Source organism: Hippopotamus amphibius, chromosome 1 (genome assembly GCF_030028045.1).
Source record: "Hippopotamus amphibius kiboko isolate mHipAmp2 chromosome 1, mHipAmp2.hap2, whole genome shotgun sequence".
Lineage (NCBI taxonomy): Eukaryota > Metazoa > Chordata > Mammalia > Artiodactyla > Hippopotamidae > Hippopotamus > Hippopotamus amphibius.
The window spans coordinates 28,796,765-28,810,408 of NC_080186.1; the positions used below are offsets into that span (position 1 = coordinate 28,796,765).

The 13,644-nt window shown below is 39.5% G+C and overlaps 1 protein-coding gene across 7 annotated transcripts in view; it reads left to right on the forward strand.

The window, feature by feature from the left end:
• Positions 1 to 13,644, forward strand: part of THRAP3 (thyroid hormone receptor associated protein 3) — a 62,303-nt gene that overhangs the window by 29,597 nt on the left and 19,062 nt on the right. For 4 of the 7 annotated variants that reach the window (XM_057705380.1, XM_057705432.1, XM_057705391.1 and 1 more), the window contains one exon: positions 13,166 to 13,330. In XM_057705380.1, coding sequence (XP_057561363.1) covers positions 13,194 to 13,330 — 137 coding nt within the window. In that variant the 5' untranslated portion in view covers positions 13,166 to 13,193. Of the gene's footprint in view, positions 1 to 4,333; positions 4,371 to 13,165; positions 13,331 to 13,644 lie in introns of all 7 variants that reach the window. The other 3 variants (XM_057705411.1, XM_057705422.1, XM_057705441.1) reach the window with 1 other exon arrangement.

Consider the following 13,644-nt stretch of genomic DNA (forward strand, 5'->3'; position numbering starts at 1 on the left):
TATACCCAATTTCCTCTGTTATTAACATCTTACATTAGTATGGTACATTTGTCACAAATAATGAACCAGTTTTTTTTTTTTTTTTAATTTGGCTATGCTGGGTCTTAGTTGTGGCATGCAGGATCTTTAGTTGCAGCGTATTTGGGCTCTTAGTTGCAGCATGCGGGATCAAGTTCCCTGACCAGCAATCGAACCTGGGCAGCCTACATTGGGAGTGCGAAGTCTTAACCACTGGACCAGCAGGGAAGTACCAATGAACCAGTATTGATACACTATTATTAACTAAAGGATAAGCGCAATTTTAACACATAAGAAAATTTCAATTCAAGGAGGGGATGTGACTTGGAAAAGATTTAGCAACTAGTGACCTCCTTTCTGACTTTAGTACAAGCAAAAGAAAACTTCCCAAGTCACATGAGCCTCAAAAGATACTGTCTGCCTATAATTACAACAGGATTTTTTTGTTTTCTGCATCAAGCAGAGTGCTTAGCACGGAGTAAGTGTTCAATAAATACTGATAGAATGAACAGAAAAATGCTCTTGGTACTTGTTGAGCCATGGTATTTTTGGGGGAATATACTCAAAATAATCTTACCAAAGTAACTATAAAGTACAGAGATTGTAAAACCTGCTTTAATGAGAAAGCAAAACTATTTTAAAAATTGTGAAATGATTGTGTATTTACCTTTCTAGTAAGCAGCACTTGGTATGAAGTCCTGTTTTGGTTTGTGAAGCCCAGTCTACTAACCTGAAACTTTAGAAGTTAAGTTGTATGTTCAGTATTAGCCACCTTAAACTGAATAAACTGAAATCTACAGAGATTGTTACCTCCTTAAAGTCCCCCAGAACACCTCTCTTATTCCAAGTCGCTTCCTTTTGCGTCCTTTTGTTATTAAATAAACCATATGTTTAAAACACAGAGTGCAGGCAAATAAAGTTGAATTTACCACCTACATACTTGTTATTCCTTCTAGGAGACATACTTACAATAAAAGAAATTGGTGTGTAAAATTGTTTGCATACGTTTTCTTTTTTTTCTTTTTTTTTTTGGCGCATGGGCTTAGTTGCTCCGCGGCATGTGGGATCTTCCTGGAGTAGGGATCGAACCCGTGTCCTCTGCATTGGCAGGTGGATTCTTAACCACTGTGCCACCTAGGGCGCCCCGCATGTTTTCTTTTACTAGCTTTTTTCAGACTAGTGGCTTGAGACCTAAGTTTATTACTTGTGTGTATTTTTCAGAATTTTCCCAGCAGTGATTAAATTACGTTGTTTTCTGTGACTATTACATAATATCCCAGCTATCTTAAGATTTTCATAAGTTTTTATTTTTGATTGGGGGAGAAACAGCAGTTTGATTGAAAGAATGAATAAAGGGGTTTCCCAGCAAAGATTTGTCATTTTGATCTTGAATTATTTAATATTTTCTCTCATGTTAAAAAAACAAAGAAAAACATTTATGAAACTCTTGTTCCTGTGTGGAAATCAGGCGTGAAATAATTAGTGGCATGCTTCATTCTGTGCCGTGTGGAAAATACCTATCTCATTGAATTTTTCCTACCTTTCTGAGTTACTGAGAAGTAGTGTGGTCCTGTTCCTTTAAAAAGTGAAAGATGGGAGGGGTGGGGTTTGCCATGTCTTTGGGACAGAGAAACTAATTCAGTCTCTGAAGAGCTGGAAGGAGATGTGACCCCTTGCTGGCTGTGTGATGGAAAGAAGTCAGTGTCCGTCAGCCTGACAGAATTCTGTTGCAGAGCCCTGACTTGCTCTGGAAATTCCTCTTTCCCAAGTGAGATTGGTGCTGCCTGAGTTTGGTGTAGGTGGATTGCCCCCATGCAAGTGATAGTTTAAGTACAGACAAGGTAAGTAGCCAAGTCCCTGGTCAGCTGTTTTCATGCAGATGGACTAGTTTTTATAAAGCAGTAGAATATGTTATGAGTCTTTTTTTTTTTTTTAAGATTTATGTTATTATTTATTTATTTATTGGTTTGCATTAGGGCTGCGTTGGGTCTTTGTTACTGCACACGGGCTTTCTCTAGTTGTGGAGAGTGGGGGCTACTCTTCTTTGCAGTGCACAGGCTTCTTATTGCTGTGGCTTCTCTTGTTGTGGAGCATGGGCTCTAGGCACGTGGGCTTCAGTAGTTGCAGCGGCATGTGGAATCTTCCCAGCCCAGGGATTGAACCCATGTCCCCTGCATTGGCAGGCAGATTCTTAACCACTGCGCCACCAGAGAAGTCCCTGTTGTGAATCTTAAATGATTTCTTCTGTAATAAATTTCAGAGTCGATGGGGTGGAAGTGGAGGGATGATTCCTTTTTAAAAGCAAAAAATTTAACCCTCACCACTTAATTCGATTTTTAGGACATGGCCAAAGTAAGGATGACGAATGTCCTGCTCAGTTTTGCGCAGACGGTTAAGTTTTTTTTGTCAGTGGCACAGCTGTTTCAAATCTTCATGTTATTGACGAAAAATAGGCACAGAGAGGTTAAAAACACCTTCAGATAAGAGGTTTTGTGTTTATTAGGAGCATGAGTTTAGTTTTGGTAAATTTCGCTCATTTAAGATGCCTGAGGACTTGCTCATTATTATTATTTTTTTAATATACAGAAAATGGAGAACCTAGGTTATTTATTTATTTGGCTGTGCTGGGTCTTAGATGCAGTTGCGTCCCGCAGGATATTCACTGCTGTGTGCGGGATTCCCCCCCCCGCATTGCGACATGTGGGATCTAGTTCCCTGACTAGGAATGGAATCCAGGCCCCCTGCGTTAGGAGCATGCAGTCTTAGCCACTGGACCACCAGGGAAGTCACGCTTGCTATTGATTGATTGATTGCTTTTCATTGCTCACCAGTGGCAGCAAAGAACGTCGGTTCTGCCCTGATCAGGGGTCCTGATGTTTTTGGGGTGAAAAAGAGGGAAGAAAGCAGTTTGCAGTAGCCAAACAGGAGGCTAGAGCAACATCTGTTACTTATTAGTTGATGACTGGTACTTGGAAAGGAGGAAAGTCAGGGAGACTTCCCTCCAAGGTAGGACCAGCTTCCTGCTGGTTAGACAAGAGCCCACAGTCCTCACACCCACACACAGAATACAGGTATCTGGTGGCTTTTGGAAAAGAACTCTGTCAGAACAGGTCTGTTTTGCATTTGGGAGCCAAAAGCATTGAACAGAAGTAGCAGTACTGTTAGAAAGGAATTACTTATTTTCCTTGAGTTTGAAATGATGGCAGAGTCCTCATTGTTTTTTTTTTTTTTTTTTTCTGTTTTTGCTGTGCAGTTTATTTTGAATTTTCTAAGAGACTAATAACGCAGTGGTGCTCTGTTTGCTTTCCAAAGAAATTAGGGCTGGAAAAGGAAGGACAGAGATTGAATTTTGGAAGGCTTGGAATTGAACCTTTGTGGATAAGAGCTGGCTTATCCCCCTGGGCAGCACTTCCCACATTGGCAGTATTCTTGACCTAGGGGAAGAAAGCTCTTTTATTACTATAAATTATCCGTGGGTATTTTTATGTCAGGCTTGCCATTCCTTCATTGATGTGCTTTTAAACTACTTCAGAGCTTACCCTCAGGGAAGCTTCTTAGTGCTCACTTAGAAAAATTATCTATCTGTCCATGGATAACTAGCAGGAGTCAGTTTTTATGTAGTGAAAACAGCATTCAGAATTGGGCCTCTTGTTGCTGCTTTCTCCTCAACACAAGAACTTGAAGGCCAGATACTGTTTCTTGAGTGAGTGGTCTTTACTGGCATCCTTTAACCCTGAACACAGAGGGGTCCCTGTGCTGAATTGTGTCTGTGAAGTTTTCTGAGCTGGTTCCTGTGAATTCTTTCCAGCTTGACAACAACCATTAGGAAGAACAATTGAGAATTTGTTTTGTAAACAGGTCCATTATTAGCATAAGTAAACTAAAATATATGCTTTCATTAATAAAAGGATTATTTTCAGGAAAGTTGATAGGCTAGGATAAAAGCACACTGGTAAAAAATTACAATGTCAAATATTTCCCCAAATGTTAAATAAACAGTTGAAGTGAGCTCACAATTTTTACAGTGGATTTTGGACTCCTGAGAATTAGAAATTTTAGCTTTTTTGGCTTGCTAACTCAAAAATGTAGTTTATTAATGTGTATTTTCTCCCTTCATAATAATTTCTCAGTTGTTACGAAGTAGTCACTTCTAAAAACAAGTAGATGAAACAGCCCACAACTGGAATGGTATTTTGGACTACTCATGTCCTGTAATTAGGAGATAGTTTAAGGTTACACTTTGGAATTTTCTTTAAATGTCTTTGAACTGAAATCAGAGTCATTGTTATTTGCTGATAAATGATTCTCCTTTTAGACTTCTTTGCAGAGCACACATGGAGAAGCATGTAGAGGTGAGCTTTTGGGGTCCCATCATTGCATGTCTGGATTTTGTTTTTTCCTCCACGTGTCTTTCGGGATCTCGGTTCCCTGACCAGGGATTGAACCTGACGAGGGATTGAACCCAACCAGCGATTGAACCCAACCAGGGATTGAACCTGGGCCTCTGCAGTAAAAGAGCCAAATCCTAGCTGCTAGACCACCAGGGAACTCACGCATGTCTGGATTTTTTAATGGAAGGATTCTCTAATGTTTTTTTATGGAAAAGATATGGGGAAATAGCTGCAGAGACTGGCTATGTCCACACAGACTTATTAGAATTTTGACCATGAATTGAGCCTACCTGTAAAGAGTTGATAATTTTTTAAGCTGGATGACAGATACACTCAGGTTCATTACACTGTTTTCTACTTTTGTGTATGTTTGAATTAATGCCTCCATAATAAAAACATTAAAAAAAAAAAAAGCCCAGTTGGCTATAAGACTGTCCTTTCTTAACCTTCTTTGAAGTCATAAAAGAGGGAAAAAATTTCATTGTAATAAAGTTTTCCCGAAAGGGACTTTGAATAAAGTGCAGTTTATTTATTTAGGGTCACGTGGAAATTACTAGTCTAGATTGTTAAAATAGCTCAGAAGCATGTAGGTAGATGTTTGATCCCACATTTTAAAAGAATCAACACCGTTAACTCTGTGAATGTCAACAACTTTTTAAAAGGACTGGTAGGGGGAATTCACCTCTAAACTTACTAGCTAATAAATTTTATGTGAAGTAAGAAGCACGGGCTCCCAGCCTGTCTGCTGCATTTCATGTCTTTCCCTTTCTCCTGTCCCCTTCCTCTTTATGTCTTCCTTTCTGCTCCAGAGAGGTAACCACTGTTAATAGTTTGCTGCATGTGCTTATGTAGATATGTCTTACATGTACACCCGTACCTATATATTACACATTTTAAAAACAGGTCCTACCCATACCATTGTATTACATAGAATACAGTGTTTAAAGTTAAGAATTTTAGTACTAAACTCCAGAATAACTTTGATTTTATAACATAGACAAGGGCAAGCCTTTTATTGTATCTTTAAGTTCTTTAAGCAATAAAATTGCCATTCTCTCCAAAGGACCCTCCTCTACTTTTAGGAGGGTGTTCAGTGCACCTGTGGGTATTTGTAAATTTTAAGAGGTCAGAATTGAAATTAGTGTTGTATTTATGGATTTATTTACTAATTTAAGAGAGCTGCTTAATAGAGTAAATGTCAGGAAGGGAGTCTCTGATTTGACTTCTTCGCGGTTATGGGGGTGGAGTGTGAAGTCTTGGAAAAATGTTTCCGTAGAGATACCTACAGCTGCTCTTGAGTCTGTTTCCCTCTTTCCTTCCCTCTTTTTCTCAGGAGAGGATAATCTCCAGAGGAAAGCATAAAATAGTAAACATGTTTAATATTTCACCTGAGCTCTGCTTTCCTGCCCCTGACTATCCAGAGGTACACAGAGCACACGATCACTGCTTTGCCTACAACCCTTTATGAATGGTGAATTTCTTTCTTGGCTGATTTTTGGGTCTGTCTTTTCTTTATTTCAGTCATTTGTTCACCAAGAATTTTCTACTACTTGCCTTTAGTGACTGTTGAGAGCAGGGCTGTCTTGACTGGACTTGCTGGTGGTGGAGCTTCACTGTAACCTGGCACTACTAAATGAAGTATGAGTATCTCCCTAATACTGAGATCAGTTTGGCCTTCTCTCCCTTTGAGGAAGATGCAGAAGGGATACGAATGAGTTTAACTTCTGGTCTAGCAATAGTGATTAGGACTGTGGTACATACTTAATTTTATTCTAGGGTCTTCAGTATTAAAATGGCTACACAAGAATTCACCAATTTTGATAAGTTTTTTTTTTTTTTTAAATGCACGCTGACATGACAGCTGTCACAATACAACCTAACAAAATTTTTTCAAATGAAGTTAAAGGCAACTAAGTGCTACTAGAGCCATCTTATGGAAAAAAACCAAACAAACTTTTTGGCCAACCCAATAGAAGGGTATTCAATGAACATATTCTAAATATAGAACAAGAGAAGCTAGACATTCTTAAATAGTAAGCCCATCAAGTCAGGGTGGCTGAATAGTCCTGCTGGAGAAAATGATGAGTCCTGGTTTTTCAGGATAGTCCCGATTTAAGATCCTTTCCCCCCCTGTCAACACAAATATCCTGAAAACCTTAAATTGCTAGGTACAAACGTCATGCCCCCACCACCAGCCTTTCTCAGCCAGAGCAGGGCAAAAATCTTTTGTTGAACTATATAGACTCTGTTAACTTTCAGGTATGAACTTTGCAGCCTCCCTACTTCTAGGTGGGTATTCTTTCTTTAAATAGTTGTCATGGGCAATTCCCTGGCAGTGCAGTGGTTAGGACCCTGCGCTTTCACTGCCGAGGGCTCCGATTGGATTCAGTCCCTGGTCGGGGAACTAAGATCCCATGAGCTTTGCGGCGTGGCCTAAATACATAAGTAAATGTATGTATGTTATGTTATGGGTCATTAAATCATGGCCTTTCCTTTCTCTGAACTATAAGAAGATGGAAATTCCCATGCTTCAATTTCCCTGTATGTATTCATTCATTACTAAAATTTGTGTTTATAAACTCATGTCATAGATGTTATACATTTCAGTATGTCAGTGTATCTTATGGAATTTTATATCTTGAATTAGGGACTTACCTAAAAGGAGTGTGTCTTTTTTTTTTTTTTTTTTAAGAATTTTGTTTATTTATTTACATTTTTTATATTTGGCTGCGTTGGGGCCTTGTTGCTGTGTGCAGGCTTTCTCTGGTTATGGTGAGTAGGGGTACTCTTAATTGCAGTGCACTGGCTTCTCTTGTGGAGCATGGGCTCTAGGTGCACGGGCTTCAGTAGTTGCAGCACGTGGGCTCAGTAGCTGTGGCTCCTGGGCTCTAGAGCACAGGCTCGGTAGCTGTGGTGCACAGGCTTAGTTGCTCTGTGGCACGTGAGATCTTCCGGGACCAGAGCTCGAACCCACGTCTCCTGCATTGGCAGGTGGACTCTTAACCACTGAGCCACCAGGGAAGTCCCAGGATTCTAAGTCTTACTGCTGGTATTTTTGCATATCTTTTTGGAAGGCTATTTCTTGGGAAGATTTCCATAGGTGATTGTTCTTATCCATTGTTTTGACTATTAACTTTTATTTTTTAAACTTTTTTAAAATTAATTTTTATTGAAGTCTAGTTGCATTACAATGTTGTGTTAGTTTCTGCAGTGCAGCAAGGTGAATCAGTTATCTGTATATGTATATCCACTCTTTTTTAGATTTCCTTCCCATTTAGGTCACCACTTAGTTTACTTTTAGAGGGTGGTGTTTAGTGATCCTATCCTGAAATTCTCTAGGCTTAGATCTTCTTTCGGTCCTGTAACGCAAATCAAACATTAAAATAAATGTTGTTCCTTTGTAACACTCCTTCTTCTTGAATTAGTCATGAGTCCTTGGAGTGAGAATTAGTGATGAATGTTTCATGATGTTAGTATATTCTGATAACATAAGAAATAAGATGAAGGTAACTCTATGCTTCATTGCTGCACGGAGGCAGGCGGTGCTAGAGAAAGGTTGGTGTTTATCAGAATACCTAGTACTTTGGTTTTTAAATTGGTTGTAATGTGGATATTGAAGTGAGTTAACACCATGAGAAATGCTGTAAATATGCTCTTTAAGGTATGTAAGAGTCTTGAGGAAATTGAATATCTTGTGAGATAGTAAGTTTGATATTAATGGAAATGAGAAGAGGAAAAAAAGTGGTTTGCCCAGCAAAACCCTGTACAGACATTAAGTTACAGCGGTGGAGTCATTCAAAACAGGTATAGATATCCAGAGATCAAACTGCTCACCATACACAGTAGTTCCCTGGCCCAACTCAAGTCCTCTGTCTTTCCATGGGTTCAGAGAGCTTTAAAGGACTTGAATTGTTTTGAACTGGTTTCATGTATTAGGAAGGCTGTGGGTCTGATTTATGTTGTTGTTTTGCTTTCAGGTTATATAGTATGTTTGCCATACATGTTTATTTGCTTGATTAGTGGTAAGTCCTCTTCCTATGAAAGAAATAAACAGTGAAGTCTTTTCTGAGAAGACCTTTTGAAATATAAACCTAGTATTTATGGATTGAAGGATAGTTGCATTGTTTATATGTATTATAGCTTGCCCATTTAGGGCTGCCAAGGTTGGAACCCCAGGGTAGCCTATTGAGAGGCTGTATTTGGTACTACTTAGTTTTAGGAGCTTAGTCTCCTGCCAAATGTAACCTATCCACAGGGTTCCAAACATGGGGCAGACAGTATTAAATACTCCCGAAGTGTTCCTTCTGGTGAATTCAGCAGATACCTACCATGTGCCAAGCACAATGCTGGCATAGTCACTAGGGACACTAAGAAACTTAACAATCCAGAGTGAGAAGGGGAAAGGAGTCATTGAAATCTTTCTTATCTTTGAGAGTCTTTGATTTAGAGAAGCTTAATTTGGCCCTCACTGCTAATATTATTCTTTTTGCTTGGAGTTGAAAAATAAGGTCTGCATTTTTAATGATATAAAAGTCATGTAATTGTGTACCATAAGATCTTTTTTTTTTTAAGTAAATTAAGTTTTATTGGCTGCATTGGGTCTTCGTTGCTGTGCAAGGGCTTTCTGTAGTTGTGGAGAGCGGGGGCTACTTTTCCTTGCGGTGCACTGGCTTCTCTTGTTGCAGAGCACGGGCTCTAGGCACACAGGCTTCAGTAGTTGCGGTGCGTGGGCTCAGTAGTTGTGGCTCACGGGCTTAGTTGGTCCGTGGCGTGTGGGATCTTCCCGGACCAGGGCTTGAACCCGTGTCCCCTGCATTGGCAGGCGAATTCTTAACCACTGTGCTACCAGGGAAGCCCCAAGATCTTTGTTTTGTTTTAAGTAAAATATATCTGTTCTTCGGAGGACAAGTGGTTTGGTGGAGAAGGCTTGGGCTTTAAAAAGGGTGGTGGTGTGTCTGGAAGCTGTCCTCTCATGTGGCTCTGCAGAACAGTTTAAAGAGGAACCCTTGCTCCAAGTGACAGAATTGTATCTGAAATGACTTCAGAATGCCATTTGCAATTCTACACTTGGGTTTTAAATTGGCGGGGCGGGGGTGGGGGGTGGGGGTGGAGTTTAGAACAACAGTAGTATAAATACAAAATGGAGGAGGAGGACATCTTGCAGTTGAAGAAGGGTTTATGAGAAAGGACCTGAGAGTCTAGTGACTCATCTCACTCTGAATCAACATGAGGAGTGGCTGCCAGAAAGAGAAATCTTAGGATGCGTTAATAGTGTCTAAATAGTTTTATAATAGGCCAAATTTGGAGAATTACATTTAGTTCTGAGTATCCCAGTGAAAGAAGTCAAACGGGAATTGATTCAGTGGCAGACAGGGTGGTAATGTGGATGTGAAACCACATCATCTGAAGGATGTTGGAAAGTTGAGGAAATTTGGATCATACCAGCCCTTAACTAGGAGTTTAGAAACTGGGTTTGTGTATTTTTGTCTGCTAACATGTTGAGCACTGCTTGTTCAATAGGTGGATTCTTCTATATTGCTGGTGTAGGAACATGGCTGTTTTATTCTAAGTGAAACAGAATGTCCTAGGAGAGTAGGCATTGCTGAAGAAATAAAACTTCCTTTGGGGGAAATTTTAATTTGAACATAAACCAAATGCTAGGTACTTGTAACATGTAATGTGTGCGAAATTGATTTCCAAGGTGGTATTTGTCTTTCTCACTTTCCATAATATTTTTAGAGCATGGACATGGAAGAAATGTTAGAAATGGGAAAAGCTGTGTGTAATCACAGTGAAGTTTTAAAGGTCTTCAAAATAGAACTGAGAGTTGTTTTGAATGAATTTTGGTAATTTGATCAGATAGCTTTAGTTACGGTTCTCCCTGCCTTATGTATACTAAAATGTTTGTTTTGTGTCTATGTGTATCAAGAGAAGAGACTTCTCAGTCTTTTGGACCTTTTCTCTTTTGTGTGTGACTTCTTTCATAGTCTTCAGGTGACAGCTTAAATGCCACTTCTGGACCATCTTAAATACGTCACTACCACACTTCATAAATTTGCCAACATTATGCACTCTTTGCCTTCTTCCTAGTCCTTACCAGAATGTGTCATTACATTTTTGCTTGCTCACTTGTTTATTATCTGTCTGCAACTCTAGATTATAAGCTCCATGGAGGCAAAGACCCAAGTTTACCTTAGTTTACTTTACCATTGTTTGTCCACTCTCTAGAGTTCTCTTGAGTGAGTTACGGTATTCATTGATTGATTTCCAGCTCTGGTTTTGTATTATCCAAAGTTATTCCTCGTAACTCTCAGACAGTAGTGATGTTTTAAAATTAATTTCAGTTCACATTAAAGAAGTTCTAGGAGTGAGGGTGGTGTCACATTATAGTGACGCGAGTATATTTGTCAATTCTAGTAAGTTTAATATATGTAGAAGTGTTAAAAGTTGGCTCTATCTGTATTTAGATGACAACTTTTTCTTGCTCTTCATGAAAATTAGTTTCTTAATTTTCCAAAGTCTTGGAGTTGAAATGAGTATTTCCTTTTCTACTAATTGTTCCCCCTTCTCCCTTTTTCTCTTTTTTTCCCTTTTGGCTGGGCAGTGTGGCTTGCGGGATCTTAGTTCCCCAACCAGGGATCAAACCCGTGCTCCTAGCAGTGAAAGTTTGGAGTCCTAACCACTGGAATTCCCTCCCTTTTAAAGTCTGATATTGTCCACCAGTTGTGTAAGTGATCTAAAAGGATTTTTGTTTTTAGCCTAAGCTAAAACTGAAGATTAGACAGAGGAGTTGCTAAGCAAAGATATCCCTAGACTTGTAATAGAAAAAAGCCATTCAGCAGGAATGAACACAGAGAATCCCCAAATATGCTGAAGGCCAACTAGAAAAACAGTGTATTTTCAATATTCAGTTTCTGTAAATTGCTTATTTACACCTCCACCTCATATCCCCAAATAACTTATTCCTCTACCCTGGCTTTGTACAACCGCGCGACACTACTTCCAAAAATTGGCACCAAACTGAAACATCATCTTTGACCTTGCTAGAGCATGTAACATTTTGATCCTTTTGGCAGGATCTAGGCTGTAGGTCTTTGGTAGCCTCATTTAGCAATCTCTTACTCATCAACCTTTGTCTCTGGCTTCCTAGCAGTTCCTCAGTCCTCTTCTAAATTTACGTCTCTGAGATGATGGTTATTTCCTTTATGAGCTGGAGCTCTAGTAGCTTTCTGGACTTCTTTGCCTTTCCAGAAGTTCTTAAGATTCATTCTAAAACTTGACTATAGTAATTATAAACAAATACCATCTTTCAGTTTATCTCTGTCCTGTCCTCTTTACCAGATCCTAATAAACTCAGTAGGAGTGGAGACTTGCATTCATTCATTCATCCCACAAGTCTCTGTCTAATGGTAGTTAAGCATTGGTTTGGAGCCAGGGCACCGGGGTTCAAATCCCAGCCCTGCCACTTAAAGCTGTGTGCCCTTGGGCAAGTTAGTTACCTTCTTTATGTCTCAGTATCCACATCTGTAGAAAGGGATGTAATAATACCTTCCCTGAGGATAAGTTAATAAAAATACTGTTTGTGTTTGCTGTTCTGGGCATTGAGGATACAGCAGTAAGTAAGAAAGATGAGATTTCTGCTGGTGGGAGCTTCCATTCTACTTGAGTAGAGGTGGAAAAACAGAGTGAACAAGTACAGAGTAAACAAGTTTCAAGTACTGGATTGAGTGCTCTGAAGAAGAAAACAAGGTACTGGACCAGACTTTAGAGAATGACTGGGTGGCTACTTTGATTGGGTGGCCAAGGCAAACCTCTGGGGAGATAGATTTTGAGTTGGGATCTGAATAACAAATAAACCTGAGAGGTAGGGGAGGGTGGAATGTTCATTGATTATTATTTTCCCTTCACAAGCCAGGAGCAACATCACATAAAAGAATCTTTTCTTAAGCAGTGAGGCAATGAGGTGTGATAGAATAAGCCTGGAGTTCTGGCCTGGTTTGGCTATTAACTAGCTTTATGATCTTTGAAAAAAATTGTTTTTTTCATGGGAAAATGGCCCTGAAAGGTTGACTCTTGAAGCTAGTGATGGACTTGAAGAAATTAACGGTTCTTCTTCTTATAAATTACTTTAGTCCTATGTTTATGGATTAATAACCTGTATTTTACAGGATGTAGTACATCCTGTTGTAGTATTACGATACTTGAGAATATTCTCTCAAACTTTAAAACCTTTTCCTTTAAAAAAAAACAAAAACCTTTTCCTTTGAAGTAAGTGTTAAAAGATATGCCTCATGGCTTCAAGGTCCAGGGAGTAGGGAAATAGTCAGATGTGCCACATACTCTGCAACCAAGATGTCGTTGCATAGAGTTTCTTCTGTGAGGACTGGGAAGCCTGTCTCAGGTCGTCTCAGTACTTTTATTAACAGTTAACTTAGTGTGCAAAACTTGTCTGCTTATTGAGAAAAGACTACGTGCTGCAGATTTTCCAGAGCTCTCCTCAGTTTTGTCTGTTGCATGGTATCCCCCAGTTAGAGTTACAGGTCAGGTTTTCCATTTGTTGCTGTGGGTTGGTATGTTTGGAATTGCACTGCTTAGAAATCCCCCTTGGTAAAAGGGTAAAGAGTGGGGTTTTTTTGTTTTGTTTTGTTTGTTTTTTAAGCAGTCATTTCATCCTTTTGTTTGTTTCTAAGTGCCCATAGAAGTTCAAGTTTGCAAAGGGGCCCACTGATTTGTTTGATTCTACTTTCTTACATTAGGTGTAATTGAAAAGTGAACTCTTCAGAGATGTCAAAAACAAACAAATCTAAGTCTGGATCTCGCTCTTCTCGATCAAGATCTGCATCAAGATCTCGTTCTCGTTCTTTTTCGAAGTCTCGGTCCCGAAGTCGGTCTGTCTCTCGTTCAAGGAAGCGCAGGCTCAGGTAAGGGGGTGTGATTGTATAATGAGATAATGATTGGTCAACATGGGTCTCTGAGGATCTTTTGTTAGACTCTTTCTTTGAGTGTCAAATGGAGCTGGGGGGTTGGCTTGAGGTGGAGTGTTGGGCTTTGAGATATTCCAGGTCTCTTTAAAGACTACAGATCCAAATCAGCTTTGACTACCATGCTGTTTGCCTAATGCCTTTTCTTTCCAGCCGGCAGATACTGTTTTTCATCCATTTTGGAAGAAAGAGCACTTTATTTTTATTTAAGCTACTTGCTTCAAATCTCTACACCTGATTATTTTTCACTGAAG